Genomic DNA, 16,240 nt, shown 5'->3' with positions numbered 1-16,240 from the left:
GGTATCCACTAAGCAAGTGGCAACAGTACATTACAGGCTATTTATGGCAGCCAAGATGTGATCTTTTGTAGGTGTGATGGCTTATCATTATAAGGCCATTCAAAAGCCCACCAAACTTCTCTTTGTACAGCAACACAGCAGCACCTTTATATATTTTCTGCATAAGCAAAACCATGGAGTTGACACAACAGGTGCCATGAGATGGTACAGAATGCATCTCTGCCACTTCTCAGATAAAACAAATTTGACACTTTGCTGAGTTTTACTGATGAGAATTATGAGAGTTAGCCTTTGGTAGGATAAAAAGCTGAAACTAGAGGCAGATGAAACAGGAGGCAGTACTAGGGATGATCATCCATGCAACTCTTTAGCTATCTGTGGGTGAGATATGGTATGACTTAGGTCACGTGTGCAAGAGTAAGCAACAGATTAGTTTCATACAGAAAACTACACCTTATACCTTGTGTTCAACAAGTCTCTAGACATAGGCTATGCATAGTCCAATCTATTCTTCATTTTCTATGAATATGAAATCTAGACCTCTAGCAACTAATATAGGTAAAAGAAATTAAAAATCCCTAGTAAATTAAATAATTTGAAAGATAGGTACACATGTTTTCTCCACTACAAAAAATGTACCAGCACATCCTTTTAAAGCCTCACAGGTTTGGAGGCAGTACACAGATGACAAAAGGAAGCAATATAGATGCTGACTGTATTCTGTCTGACAAACTTAAGTTACAAGAAAGAAACATTGCTTCTTCAAATTTGTAAATTTAGGCTATAATGGACCGTCCATAAAAAAAATCATGGAAAATCTGAAATTTTTGTATTAAACTAAAATCTGTTAAAAACAGACCAAACTAGAGTGTTAGTTACATCCAGAATTTAGAATATGTCATTAGGACTCTCACAAAAACACTCTTAAATTCTTTTTACTTGTATGTTATCTTTCTTTTAAATCATACAGATGAATTTTGACTATTAACAGCATGAAGAAACATCCCCTGCAGTTCTTTCTGCAACAGAGCTCAGTGACCAACTGTTTCTCTTCATTAACACCTCCTACGATTTACTTATTCCTGAGTTTTGACTCCTTAGAAAAAAAACACCCCAAAAGAAAACCACTCCAAAACACACCACCAACACCCACACACAACAAAACAAAATCCCCTAACGACTGTTGACTTTCAATATAGAGCACAAGATACTACCTCAAAGAAACTCAACTGTTTTTCTCTTCATAATATCCAGGCTTGTCTAACTATCTCAAGACCAACTGTAAAACCTAGATTAGCATAGTAAATGTTTCAGTTTGAAAAGATCATCAACATCAAAATCAAATGTTTGTGTTCATCTTGCTGAACAGGTGGATTATCCCTGGTGTCTACACTGTTCCCACGATAAACAGCAAATATTATTTACAACAGCCTACTCACAGAGCTTATGAAATAAAGGATCTATGCTGCTTTTATTTGTGGAAGAAGCAAAGTTACTTAGCAAGCTGGTGGCCAGTCCTTTTTCATTTATACTATTAACAAGGTACGAAGAATGACTAGCTTCACCACAAAGACTTAAGATACTGCACTGCCTGGATAAATACAAAATCAGTGTCCCGAGTTGAGTAATCTTTTAGTATATGGGAGATTCCCCAGATAGTTGCTTCTTCTCACAGTTCAACTTTTCAATCATCTTGAGCATTTCCAGGCAGATGCTATTTTCACATGATCCCTGCAACATTTTGCAAGTGTTGATTACATCTGCCAAGGAAAAAGAGTACTCCTTCACAATCAACCTCAATTTCTCCAAAAACATCTTTAAGAGATTGAAGTGGGGAACTGTATTAATCCTCAAGGAATTCTACACATAGACTTCTCAGTTTATTAGATATTCCCCATAGAACCACAGATCTGACTTTAAGCCTTTTCAAAACCAAAAGATCAGTAAGTCCCAGAACAAGAACTGGCATTGTTGCAGCTCTGTGAAAACAACAGTACACTCAAATGTTTGCTGTCTCCTTTGGGAACTGAATCCAATTTCTGTGTTATAAACAAAAGATTCAGTATTTAAACAGTATATCTAATCATAAATGGTTCGGATATTCAGTTTATGCACGTTACTGTAAACTCTCTATGAACTATTTAATAAAGATGGCAAGTACTGTACTTTAAACTGGTTTCTTATATGGTTTGCATTGGAAAGGATAGTCCTGAGTAAATGAAAAAAATTTTAACTATGTAAATTATTGACAAAAAAGAAGTTTAAAAATAAATTAAGTTTTAAATTGTGATTTCCTTTCCTTTTTAATGAAAGTTATTATTACCATGTTAACAAGAATGACACGTCATAGAAAGCCTTCCAGCAGTTCAGCAGTAGTATTTACTTAACATTCCATGGTAATGCCCAAATACACAAATATTTCAATTTTTCTTTTCATTAAGTGGATATCCTGGTTTTATTACATGTTACATCTTAAATTACATAAGAAATCATACAAAATGTCCAGTACAATATCATGTTGCTGCTAGGTTTTTTTTTTGTTTTTTTAACTGCCTAAGAGTCAGACTTCTGTTTATAACCAGAATAACTGTTTTAGATTAATTTGTCCTTAAAAAAAAAAATGCAATGGCACCTACGAAGAAAACCCCAAACTCACTCCAGAATGCCTAACACATACCTCTGAATTAGCACTATTTCCATTCATAAGAACTCTTTCAATAATTTTTTTCATCATAACGTGATCTAGAATGAATTAAGATATCTTATTAAGAATTTCCTGTATGAGACAAGTATTTATGCAAACAAACAGATCATTGAATAAGCAGTACCCATTACCCACCCTGCTCCCTTCCCCCATTTTAACACTGTTTAGCTAAATACTGTTGCAGGTTTTTTCCTTAAAAGCGGTTTATTTCCCCCCCAGAATTACTGGGGAAAAAAAAACAAACAAAACAAACCACAAAGATGACAAAGGTAGATACAGTTACATACCAATTAATGGATTTTTTCTTATGTCAAGTACCACTAATGTTGTATTAGTTTGAAGAGCATCTAATAATGACCTTGCTCCTTCACTGGATATTCCACACTGCTGCAAATCAAGTGCTAAAAAGTTTAAGGAGGTAAAAGAAAAATAATATTCAGTGGCATAACCTGTAGTCAACATCTAATATAATAAATCCACACCTGCTGAAAACCTACATTTCATAGAACATGAAGCATGAGAAAAAGAGGACATGACAGTAACAGCCATGTGTAAAAACAAGAATATTACTTTCAGAGAAGAAAACTAGAAATTTAAAACAGTACTATAGATCAACATTAAGAAGTAACTGCTAAACAACTACAAATGAGGCAATATAAAAGTCACAGTTAAGTCACTGCTCTTGACAATTCTTAGTAAATATGATATTCCCAGGCACCAATTAATTTAATTGCCCAGTTACATCATATGTACAAACTCACAACTCAGGTTTAAAAAGTCTGAGCCAATGCTTCTACAAGTTCATTGCTTGCATACATCAATAAGCCATGTGGTCGCCATGAAGTGTACTATCATGGCTTTGTTATTTAATTCACGTTGTGCATGCACAGTATTACAGACTGGTTGAGGTTGGAAGGGACCTCTGGAGGTCATCTTGCCGAATCGCCTCTGCTAAAGCAGGATCACTTAAAGCCAGTTGCCCCGTACCATGTCCAGATGGCTCTTAAAGACCTCCAAGGATGAAGAGTCTACAACCACTGTGGGTAACTTGTGCCAGTGTTCGGTCACCCTCACAGTAAGAAAGTGTTTCCTGATGTTCAGGAAGAGCCTCCAGTGTTTCAGTCTGTGCCCGCTTCCTCTTGCCCTGTCACCAGGCACCACTGTAAAGAGTTGCCTCCGTCTTCCTTACAGCCTCCCTTCAGATACACCTTGATGAGGCCCACCCTGAACCTTCTCTAAGCTAAACAGTCCCACTTCCCTCAGCATTTCCTGAAACAAGAGTTGCTCTAGTCCCTTCATCATCTTAGTGGCCCTTTGCTGGACTCTCTCCAGTAGGCTCCAGCTCTCTCCTGTACAGGGGAGCCCAGGTATGGCCTCACCAGTGCCAAGCAGAGGGGGAGAATCACCTCCCTCAGCCTGCTTGCAAGTCTCTGCCTAATGCAGCCCAGGTTATCATTAGCCTTCTTTGCCACAAAGGCACTTTGCTGGTTCATGGTCAGCTTGTTGTCCACCAGGACCTCCAGGACGGTTTCTGCAAAGCTGCTTTCCAGCCACACAGTGCCTGGCATGTTCTGGTGCATGGAATTATTCCTGCCCAGGTGCAGGACTTTGCAATTCCTTTTGTTAAATTTCATGAGGTTCCCATCAGCCCATTTCTTAAGCCTGTTGTCCCTCTGGATGGCAGCATATCCCCACCTTCCCAGGGATCCAGGCAAGGCTGACTAGCCTGTCATTCCCTGGGTCCTTCTTCCCAGTCTTCCTGAAGATAGGAGCGACATTTGCTATCCTCCAGTCCTCAGGCACACCTCCCCAACACCATGATCCTCCAAAGATTATTGAGTGGCCTCTAAATGACATCAGCCAGCTCCCTCAGCACTTGTGGATGCCTATGGCCTTCTGTATGTCCAGTTTACTTAACTACTCTCTAATCTGATCCTCTTCCATCAGTTTGCACGTTATCTGGTCACCTTGCTCAAGCTAAAAAATAATTTCAACAGGTAAATATTTGATTCCAGAATGCTATGACTTACACAACCACCATTAGACATTTTGTACACATACACTGTAGCAAAAATTACTTCTCCGAAATACTTGAGACAATACTAGATGACACAATATTATGTGGACACTTTGACAATTCAAAAGAGGAAGAGAAATTTCATTTGAAAAAAGATTACTCTTTCCTAACTAAATAGTGAGTTACTCTTCTGGCTCCACTTGCTATAATTGACAGTTTTTTAAGTTCTCTCCCTGCCTCTACGATATCTTAAAGAGTCAATATTTCACAATACCTTTTAGCCAAAGGTCCTCTCCTAGACAGTCTGCAAAGGCACTTGCTCCTCTATCTCCAACAAGCATGTTGCAGTTGAAAGTAATCCTCCTCAAGCCGGTCATATAGTCAAGGTCAGGTCTCCTGTAACGTAGGCTTTCAGCCCAAGCTTCACCATGTCTTTTCATTGCCTGGTGCTTTGCAAACAAAGAAGCTCTTACCAAGTGCAAAGGCAAAGCCATTATGATGACAAGAAGATCACAAGTTATCTTTGTAACTGATGTTTAATGGCTTGAGTGCTGATATAAGAAACACGGTTATACCATTTCTGAGTTCAAGAAATACAAGTAATTTCTAAATATTATAGTTAAGTTATGTTTGTTCTGATCATCCAATTCGCCATGCAAATTATTATATAGGGCTACAAAACATCTTATTACCTTCTTTTGGCAGACAGGCACTTTCAACACATCTTGAATAGGAAATACACACTAGGAAATCATGTGTTTTCATGCAAACCAATGTTAACATTAATTAGAATATTGTACTAGTCACAAGCTTACTAATCAGTTAATTAGTAGATTCTACACTGTAAACTCAATTATTCTTACCCAGTGTTTAAGAATACTTAAGACATTTTTCAAAATTGGTGACAATGAAAGAAGTACTCCCCAAAACAGATGTCAGGCACTTGCAGTCGTAATCATCATTTAAAGAAAATACATCAGTCTGAACTGTTATTTGTTTAACTGATCTTTACTAAGAAATATCATATTTAAATCCCCCATCAGTAAACTAAGCTACTTTTGGCATACAAAGTCACAAATTTCAGAAGGACTATTCACATACTTAACTTCAGATGCTTAACTTCACATATGCTGCTCACAAAGTGGTTTGATGTATTTAGAACTTGAAAGTAAAAGAAAAAAAACCCCAAATGTATTTAAATTCTTGTGAATATTTGGTTCTAGGAAAGGTGTTTAAATTACCTTTAATACATTTGCTATATGTTCTGCCCCTCGCCATGTGAGGCTACATCCTGTGAAGTTTACATATCTGATAGTAGCTGAATTCTTTACACTCTGACAGATTGCTGAAGAAAAAAAAAGCATGCATGTTATCTACACATACCACAGCCAGATTATCAGAACACACTTTTTTGTTGTCATATTAGGAAACTGAATCAGCTTTAATAGGCAAAGGCTTGACAAAGAACTAGTATTGAAACACAAGGTATATTTTAAATATATATAATCTTTGAACACTTTAAACTTATCTAGCGCAAGTGTTTTGAACAAGCTAGAACATATTTTATTTCAGTTTACTACGTAGACATTAACAAATCAAGAAAGAGTTAACCTCAAACAGATATTATGACTGTTGTTTTAAATAAAAGTATAAACATCATTATTAATTAGTATGGTTACTTATTAGCATCAAATGAAGAAAATCAAGTCTTTAAATGTTGTTAACTCTTGTACAATAAAGTGAAGATTGTTACTTTAATCACTATAGACAAATTTAAAACAGGAATGGAAATACTGAAAGAATTTCTTATCTATTTAAAGGACTAAAAAAAGAGAGAAGTATATTTACACACTTTTGATTCCGAACTTACTTTCTAATCCTCCATCTCCAATTGGACAGTGGGCCAAAGAAACACTCTCCAGAGATGAAGCTGTGGCCAAGCCCTTCAGAATAAAAACAACGTTTGTTAACTGGCTTGAAAAGGAAAAATACAAACAGAGAAAAGACCCTGTCACCCAAACTGCTCAGAACTCTTTGTGGTCCCTACAAGAAACTCTAAGGGTTTCAGAAGAAGGTCAAGTGAACCTTAAAGCTCATTTTAAGCTGGTTCATTTCTTTAGCACAGGAGGAGTCGTAGCCTGTGGGCAATGAGGAGCAACCTCCTTTCCTAGAAGCCACTAACAAGCAAACTAGAGTGTTCCAACGCATCTTGAAGACCTGTTTTCATCTCCTTGGTGTCCCACAACTTTCCTTTTGTCACATACATGCACAGTAGTTTGAGTCACAAGTTATATGCCCTGAACGAATGGCAGAGATGTTGCTAAGAACCTTCTAGTAAGCCTCGATGAATCAGGGCAAGGGAAAGTTATGTGCTTTAACAGGTTCAGCAAGGCTAGATTACACTAAAAGTCTCAGCAGAATCATTCATACAATAGACAATACAGACATCTTAGAAGAGAAACATCCTTGTTGGTGACAAGTATTTATAAAATTAAGTTGCTACTTCTCTACGTTCTAAGGATATTTTCCATTTATTTGTATACTAATATATGCTCACCTTTGTTAAAAGTATTAGATCTCTCTCCCTCAGAAGCAAACCCTGCAGTTCTAAATTTTTTAGTACATCTGATATACTGAGACAGCCTTTGACAGCTTTGCATAGTTGGCCAGTCAAGTCTTTTGATCGAATTGCTGGAATTCTCCTTCTAAAGTAAGTTTTATATCTTTCAACACCTAGTAAACAACAGAAATTACACATCAGTAAAATCCAGTCCCTATTGACTTAAAAGCAATCATAATTACACCTTGCTTTTTTGCTGCTTTTCTTAAATAGAAATAATTCCTTAGGTGTTATAATTCCTCCCCCCATGTATTCAATCACTCAAAAGGTTTGTGCCACAAATTCTAACATGCATACATCAACATATTTATCTTTTATAGCCATTACTACAAACCTGATTCTCCAAGACCCTGTTGATGAAAACTTCTTATTCCAATAGAAGTCAGAGTCTTATTATGCTTGACAGCATTCAGAAGTGGTGCCCAATCAGCAGCTTTGATACTATCTACAATTAGATCAAGAGCACCCTGATTCAGGTTAGCCTTCACAGCTTTCAGTGGGACAGAGCCTTGAAGAGCACAAAGATGTTCATAATGTGAGTAGAAATCCAGCATGCACTGTCTTCTTATTTTGACTGACTCAATCATTTCTTTTATGTGATAAATGTCTCTCTAAAATAAGGGAAGGGAAAAAAAAAGATATAAACTTTTTGCAATGTATAATTGATATCACAACAATCTCAATTCAACATGCACAACCAAAACATGAGTATGTTCATTTATATTGTATAGAATTTGCATGTCTTTGATGTGGCAGCTAAAACATTGATGCTTACCAACTCTGTAAGTATAGCTGAATGAATAAGGGGGTGGAAAAAACCCCAAACAAACAACAAACCTGCATTTTTATTCTCCCATACAAAACACAAAAGGCCTAATGTTCAAGCACTAACTGCTGTAAAGTTCTTCTTTTCCTCTTAAAAGTTAATTTCGTAGTGCCAGGGTCTGCAGACTCCTGAAAGCCTTGGACACTCCCTGACCCAACATCAAGGGATACAAATGACTATTCCACAGAGAACTAGTTGTGAGCTTCTCTGCTACTTGAATCAGAAGTCTAAATTCTCAAAATACAGAGTAACTAAATATTTTTGCTATTGCATACCTTATATACTTATCTCGGTAAATTCAAGAAAACACTTTTCAAGCATATATATATATATGCCTATAAGTCTTTGTTACACATTAGTACCCATGTAGCAAAACATTACTAACTCCCAAGTAGAATCTCTAAATACTGCTATGGCACACCTACTAAGAGTAATTAATTCCACAGTCTCAATAGGAATATTTGTCAGTATATTTAAAGGACCCATTTATTTATCTATTTATTTATTACTCAAGATAGCACCAAGTATCCCACTTGGGATATCAAACAATGTTCACATTGTGAACATTGTTTCATACTGTTAAAGACTAGAAGACTCCAATATCAACATGGGACAAGAATTACTGTATATGTACAAGCATGTGAGGACAGCCATTCATAACAATATAATTAAGAAAAAAAAATCACATTATTAGTAGTTAGATGACTGACGGTAATAATAATAGGAATAGAAACTCAAATAATAGTTCCTCTACGCCCTTTTATTTCAGCTCTGATTTACTAGCATTATTTAATGACCACACTGCGACCACAAGAACATAGACTAAATTATAATGCAACACTTCACCTTCAGAAAGTGACCATCAATAGTATAGCACTACTGACTTCAGGTGATGTATCAATGCACAACATACTACCCTTTTATCTCCAGAGCTGAGCAATATTCTTTCATGGTGGCCTTCATTGCAACACTTGAACACCACACCTCTAACCGAAGTAAAGAAAGGAGCTCCTGGCCCTAGTACTGACGTTTCACCCACTTGCAGGTAGAAAGAAACATACCAGACCCACAATAACTTCCAACTGAGAAACAAGTATGTAAACTAAAACTCTTCTGCAGAAGTTAGTGCATCCATCACAATCCTAGAATATCTTGACTGGCTCTGAGAATGTACACAGAGGACAATTATTTAGTATCACTTTCAATACAGAAGCAAGAACCCATCAGATAATACTACCTAGTGTCAAATTAAAGTTGAAAAAAAGAAAAAAGCACATAGTAAAACAGAGAAACCCAGTTCCATGCTAAGAGTTTTTAGGAAGCTGTAAGTTTATAGCAATTCAAGGAACAGCTGGGCAAATTTACAGGGAGGCAAAAAAATTCCACCCAAGACCACTGACCGTACTAACACCGACCATGCCCCACACCCAGAATGGCAAGACAGTCACACACAGGAAGCTTCACTACGTTACTACTTTCTGCTTATACATTTCATTAAGCATGGCCTGCTGGGACTAAACACTTAAGTATATAATACAGCATCCACCCAACATACACAGAATGACAGAACAGTTCGGGCTGGAAGGGACCATAAAGATCATCTAGTGGGAGGGGACACCTCCCACTAGACGCAGGGTGCTCCAAGCCCCATCCAGCCTGGCCTTGAACACTGCCAGGGATGGGGCATCCACAACTTCTCTGGGCAACCTGCTCCAGTGCCTCACCACCCTCACAGAAAAGAACTTCTTCCTGACGTCCAATCTAAACCTACCCTGTTTCAGTTTGAGGCCGTTACCCAGCGTCCTATCATTACAATCCCTCACTCCCTGCCTGGTAAGAGTCCCTCCCTATCCTTCCTGTACGCCCCCGTTAGGTACTGGAAGGCTGCTATAAATACGTAAACAAACAACTCTAGTTATAACTGGGGTAAAACAAGGGGTTTATGTTTCACCCACTTAATATTGTCACCAACTCGAGGAACTACTTCAGTGCTCCGCTACCCCAACGAAGCACACCGTTAAACCGGCGTGAACTGCGAGTTGCGCTGCTCGACATCACCCACGGGGACAGAAAGGCAGCGCTCGGGGAGGGGTAGGGGGGTAGGACACAGGGGGAGCGACAGTCGCTCCCTCCAGCCCCGTACCACCCCCAGCCGGTCCCACCTTCCCGGGAGGGACCTCAGCTCGCCCCTGCCAGCCCGGCCACCAGCCGCCGCCCGCTCCTCCACGGCGGCACCGACGCCACCGCGACGGAGTTACCCGCCTCCTCCCCCAACCCGAAGCCCTCGGCCCGCCGGCCGCCGCCGGCCCTTACAGCAGCCGCCGGCCCTTACAGCAGCCGCCCGCCTCCACACGGCGCTCCCCCTCACGCAGGCGCGCGGCCGTTTCCCCTGGCGCCGCAACCACCGCCGCCGGCCCAACCGTCGCCACGTTGCGCGACAGGCCGCCAGCCCGATTGGCCACCGCCCCGCCAGCCTCCCGCCTCCCACCGTTTAAAATGGCCTCGCCCAACGGCCACCCCTCGCCACGGCCAGCTCAGCTCAGCTCCGCCCCGCCCCGTGCTCATTGGCCACGGCGGGAGGCGGCCGCACGGCCCCCACCGGCGGTCCCCACGGCACTGGTGTGTTTCCGACTGCCGGCGGCGGCCGGCGCGGGGGTGACCAGCCCGCTCCCCCAGAGCCTGCTCCCCTTCCTCCCGCCTCCTCCCGTGCGCTGGTGTCTGAGCGCAGCCCTGCGGTGAGGCGGGCTGACTCCCCCAGCCTCCGCTCTCCCTCAGGCCCGGCAGCCGCCAGCCCCGGCCGGGCACTTTGCGGCTGACCGGCACCTGAGGAACCGGCAGGTACGTTTGGCTGTCGTAGTCGCTACCGCCGCATAAATGCTCCTGCGGAGGGAGCTTAATACGTTCCTTTCTCCCTCATCCCCAGTGGGCGTCGTGTCTCTAGAGCGGAGCTAGGCAGGAGGCATCTAAACACAGCAGAGGTTTTAGAGAGAAATTGTACAGCTAAATGGAAACTACAAGCGATAGGACAACAGGAAACAGCTTGAAGCTGCGCCAGGGTGAGGTGTAGATCAGATATTAGGAAAAATTTCTTCACTGAAAGTGTTGTCAAGCACTGGAACAGGCTGCCCAGGAAGTGGTGAAATCACCGTCCCTGGAGGTATTTAAAAGATGGGTAGAGGTGGTGCTTAGGGACATGGTTTAGTGGTGGACTTGGCAGTGTTGGGTTGGACTTGGTGATCTGAAAGGTCCCTTCCAACCCAGGCAGTTCTATGATTCAACTGTTTCCTATAAAAAGCTTTAAATGCAGTGCTAGAAGAAAGCAAACATACTGTCCTTCAGAATGTCATTAAACATGCTGTGTAGCTCTACTGTCAGCAATGCATACAAGTAAGGAGCTGTACAGATTTTGAATTACAGCAGGAGCTGCAGGCATCTGGTCTCAGCAGTCTGAGGGAGAGGAAACAAATTCCTTTCACAGCTACATTTCTCCTTGGTTTGGTAGGTTTGTTTACATAGCTATGACTTCAGATCAGAGCATTCTCACTAGCAGTCAGTGGAGAGCATTACAAGGTGCACCATTTCAGGCAAAATGACTCAAATGTAGTCGAGATCCTAGCATTTGCAGTTCATTCATGGATAAGGACACCAGCTACTTAAGGAAATGATTACTGTAAATTCATGACTAAGAGTGATTTGGTTATTTAAAAAGTTACGCTTCTAGTCTGCTTGTAGGCAGCAGGATTTAAACACTAAAGCTGATCAAACTTCAGAGAAATGAAACAGATTAAGGCCCCTAGAACACTGTGAGAACACTGTATGTTCACACAGATGTAATATTGCGTGCTGTCTTTAACTGAAATCAGAAGCAACTGAAGTAGCCTGAATGCTATAATAGAATGTGCCAGAACAAGAATTATTTCAGGAAGTCCTGAGGTCGCTATCCATACAAGTTGTTTCACTGTGACACTTCGTGAATCAATATAAAATACAAGGGACACAGGGCCATAATCAGCCAAATGGCAACAACAGTTTTTCATTTCTTGACTGTATTTCAAAATATTTCCACCGCTTGTCGTGCCTCTGGGTGCCACAGGCCAAAGTTAAGCAAAATAAAATTTAACTATTCTCAAGAATCTTTACTTTTAAAGATTTACTGTTTGTACTACTTAGTTAAATCACTTTTTAACAGGTAGGGGGTTAATGAGTGGGGACTACTTCACTGCCAGTGCACATGCATTTGGAATTTTCGCTTTGATTAATATATCCATAATCACTTTTGTACTTTTAATTGCTTTCTTGTCTTATTTCTCTGGACAGCCCTTTCACTTAGTCAGGCTTTTGCTTTTGTGTGGAGTGACGTCTACAAACATCTTTTATCTACAAATCAAAGGTGTAAGATGATAACCACGCTTTCTAAAATCAATTAGAGGTGGAATGTTTAGGCATGTCCCTTTTTTCTTTGGAAAATTAATCTAACATGCTTGATAATTGTATTTCAGAAGTAGTAACTTGGAATTCTATGCATTTTAAGCTATGAAAAATAGAAAGCATCTGTGAAGATTCTATGAGGGACAGACCTGGTGTTGGCAGACATTGTATAATGGAGACTCTCCAGCCTTGCATTTTGTTGTAAATTACACTGTCGACTGTAGGGACTCTGATTTCAAGATCAATTTTGAATCACAGCAGCACTGTCACTGCCATGTAAATGAAACAAGAAGCTTATCTATATGCAATTGATTAGTCATGTGTTGTGCACCAAGAATAAGCCTGAAATAAAAGGAAGATGAAGAGTGACTAGACTGTTAATATAGCTCTTGTTATTTTGTAGCATGTGAAAACTATTGTCTATGTTCTTTATTGGATATAGCCTTGAAACAATCATGCTAGATCTCTAAAACTGCAGGCTGCATAGATCGTAATTAAGTTATAATTAAAAGGGAATTTGTCTTGTCAGTAAATAGACATCTGCAAAGCTGAAATTTATAATATTGCAGAGACTCTGCTGCAAGTTGCTCCCTACCAAACTTTGTTTGCTTTAAAAAATAACGCTTAGCATCCCTTTCCTCAGCATTTGATTGATTGGTTTTGCTTTGCATTCTATTTAATCCCTTAAGTTTTAAGATACCTTTTTACATCTTTTTTTTCTTTTAAATCAAATTTTGATACATATGACACATCTGCCAAAGGGGCTGGGTACTGAGGAAGCGTCAAAAGTGTTCTTGTATATGAATCATTGTGTAGGCTCTAAATTCAAGCTCTATGCAGTAGGCAGCTGTAGTATGTGTAATGGTGAATCTGCAGTAGGTGTCTCCTGCATCTCCATCTTTCATTTGTAGGGTTTTCACAGCATACAAACTGAAGTAATCCTCTTTTCTGGCCACAGTGTGCTTTGAAAATAACATAAAGGTTTGGATCATCAATCATTTGCTAAAGAATTTAATAAGATATTGTAATTCAAGAACTGTTCTAGATTTCTAGGAAAAAAAAAAAAAACACAACAAAAAAACCCCCAAAAAAACCCATACAGGCAAGTTATGACCACCTCTACCTGAACCACAGTTTCATGTAAAGGGGGTATGTACTACACCCTTATTTTGCAAGTGATAAAAAAGCCATATTATTTTCTTGTCATCAAAAGTGTTCCATAGTCTTTTGTGGTCACAGACTTCCAGATAGTTATACTAGTGTCATGTATTCGATGTAAATAGAATAAAAGACAGAAAATAAATGTATTAGAGCATCAAAGTTTGCCACAGTTGAGACTTAACAATACTTACTCAGGACACTAGAAAAGAGGATGATTTACACTATTAGTGATTGACAAGATACTAATACAACGCATTTTCTAGTAGCTTTTCTTCATTTCTTGCATTTATTCATTGCTGTATCTAGAAGCCCAACTCACTCAGCAATAATGAGACCTTTTTTTTCTGTTTCTCAGTAACTATCCATACAGTTGAAGTAGTATTTAAATATTTTTAAGCATGTAATATATATGACATGCTTGTAAAAACATATTTTTTAGGGTACTGAGGTCTTGGAGTAAGCCATTTTGCTGTATTTCTTTTATTCATGTTCAGTCATTGCCTGCATAGCACTTCTGACAACATTATGAAAGCTATTTAGTTAATTTTCTCTCATTAAGGCATTAAAAAATGAGACTTTGGATTTTTACTGTAGCGTTTTATCTTTTCTCTTTGGCTAGATTTCTCATTTTTATGTAAAATGCCCTATATTTTGTAATTGTGACTGTAACCATTACTTGCTTTTCCAGTCAGAGAGAGTTCCCATTACTGTCTTAGATCTTCAAACACACGAAATTATTTGGTGAGATACCAGATGTCTCTGCTCTAGAGAACAGTCCCAAAACAGACCTAGTTCTGTCACTTTGGCAAACGCTGTCTTCTTCACCAGTCATCATTTTGCTGAATTTGTTGAACTGATTCTTGTTTTCACTGTTTTCTTCCTGTATCTTTCTAGGCCATATGCTCTTTGGATTTTGTTTGTTTGTTTAATGTATACCAGTTCTTTTAAGCTGATTTAGCACCACAATCATTTGTCACTCTCACACCGTAGCCAATGCTCACTTTCTTACAGGCATCACCCAGGGAAAAAAAGGGCTGTGCGCTCTACCCCGTCAGTGGGTGGGCAGCGGATATTTTCTCTTGGCTTTATGGGGACGTCTGGCAGGCATCGTACTTTATTAGTGTTCTTCCACATTATCCCTTACTGCAAAGTATGTGTTAAAGTAACAACTTAACATTTTGTCTTTTTTTTTTTTTATGGCTGTATCTAGCCTTTTAAAGTCTGCTTCCAAGACTAAATAGCTAGCAATTTTCCTCTGTTGTGCGGAATGCCAGCTGGCATTAAATGCTAAGTGGCAAAAGGACAAAAACAAAATTTCCAAAACTATTTGAAAAAGTTTTAAGAACTGCTGCTAGGGTAGTTCTTTATAGCTTTTGTCCTGAAGCCTGAGAGGATACTTTGTTGCTAGGTGGCAATGTTCCTCAAGCAAAGATGTGTTGGTAGAGCCTGGAAATCTTCTGCTTAAAGCAAGGAGGAAACAATTATCTCACTGTGTCATCATTAGACAGCTTTATCATATTTTTCTTGGAAGTGCATGATTGCATAATGACAAGTGCACAGTGTTATTTATTATTTGCATTATACTGTAACAGGACATGACACTTTAACATACACAAAAAGTGTAGAACAAACTACAAAATCTTAGTGCCTAACTGAAGGCAGTCCAAAGGCACATCAAGTTAAAAAAAAAAGAAAAAAGTGTCATTGTTTGTGAATTTTCATAGCAAGGCACAATGAGAGATCCAAAGAGGTATGAAACTTGGTATAAAGAAAGTTCTTCTGATAATGAGCATTTGCACAAAAACTCTTGAAACATGGAGTGAGCACTGGAGACTGAAGTAGTGATAAAGAGATACAATTTGGACAGCCTGAAAAGGAAAGGAGAAAGGCCAAAATGGAAGAATAAAATGCTTACAGATTAAAGAGGGAAAAAAAAAATGCGGAGAGCACAAGGGTAAATAGTCTTTGTTTTAGAAATCTTGAGCTGGATATAGGCCAAATAGATGCAGTTCTTTTCTCTCTGCAATAGCCATCCATGCCATCCATTCCATGGATTAGCACTCGTTTCAGTAGACTGGGATCTCCAAGTCCATGTGACAAAGCCTGAATGCAAAGCAGAAGTTGTTTAGTGGAAACAGGATTTTTTTCCTTTTGTCTACCACTGGCTTGCTTTTTGTTCTCAAAAGCTAGGTTTCTAGCTTGCAGCATAAATTTGTTGTTTCTTTCTGTCTCGCTGTCAGCTACGTACAGAAAAGCTTTTCTCCCATTTTGTCTCTCCTTCTCATTCATTGTCTTCCTTTTACATTTTTTTTTCTAAATTTTCTGTTTTTCAAAATTGCTGTGAAACAAAATCAACCATCTAGTTACAAAAGTCTTCGAAAATAAATCATTATTCCCCCAAAATTTGTACTGAAAACTATCTAAGATCAATTCTGGAAGTCATTTATTGTTATAACTTTAACAAGAAGCCACAATGAAAAAATC

General features: G+C 39.3%; 1 protein-coding gene across 3 annotated transcripts in view; it reads right to left on the bottom strand.

Annotated features, from left to right (window-relative positions):
• CEP78 (centrosomal protein 78) overlaps positions 1 to 10,611 on the bottom strand; it is a 28,071-nt gene extending 17,460 nt beyond the window's left edge. For 2 of the 3 annotated variants that reach the window (XM_074570597.1, XM_074570598.1), the window contains exons 1-8: positions 10,481 to 10,611; positions 7,676 to 7,952; positions 7,279 to 7,454; positions 6,592 to 6,664; positions 5,963 to 6,066; positions 4,996 to 5,170; positions 2,992 to 3,105; positions 2,678 to 2,742 (exon numbers count right to left, since the gene is read on the bottom strand). In XM_074570597.1, the coding sequence (XP_074426698.1) occupies positions 2,678 to 2,742; positions 2,992 to 3,105; positions 4,996 to 5,170; positions 5,963 to 6,066; positions 6,592 to 6,664; positions 7,279 to 7,454; positions 7,676 to 7,928 (960 nt within the window). In that variant the 5' untranslated portion in view covers positions 7,929 to 7,952; positions 10,481 to 10,611. The remainder of the gene's footprint in view (positions 1 to 2,677; positions 2,743 to 2,991; positions 3,106 to 4,995; positions 5,171 to 5,962; positions 6,067 to 6,591; positions 6,665 to 7,278; positions 7,455 to 7,675; positions 7,953 to 10,480) is intronic. The other variant, XM_074570599.1, reaches the window with a different exon arrangement.
• Between the last annotated feature and the right edge of the window lie 5,629 nt (positions 10,612 to 16,240).

The sequence above is a fragment of the Larus michahellis genome, chromosome Z, assembly GCF_964199755.1.
Source record: "Larus michahellis chromosome Z, bLarMic1.1, whole genome shotgun sequence".
NCBI classification, from domain to species: domain Eukaryota; kingdom Metazoa; phylum Chordata; class Aves; order Charadriiformes; family Laridae; genus Larus; species Larus michahellis.
Note: the sequence above shows the minus strand (reverse complement) of the source record. Positions and strands in the feature narration are given on the sequence as shown.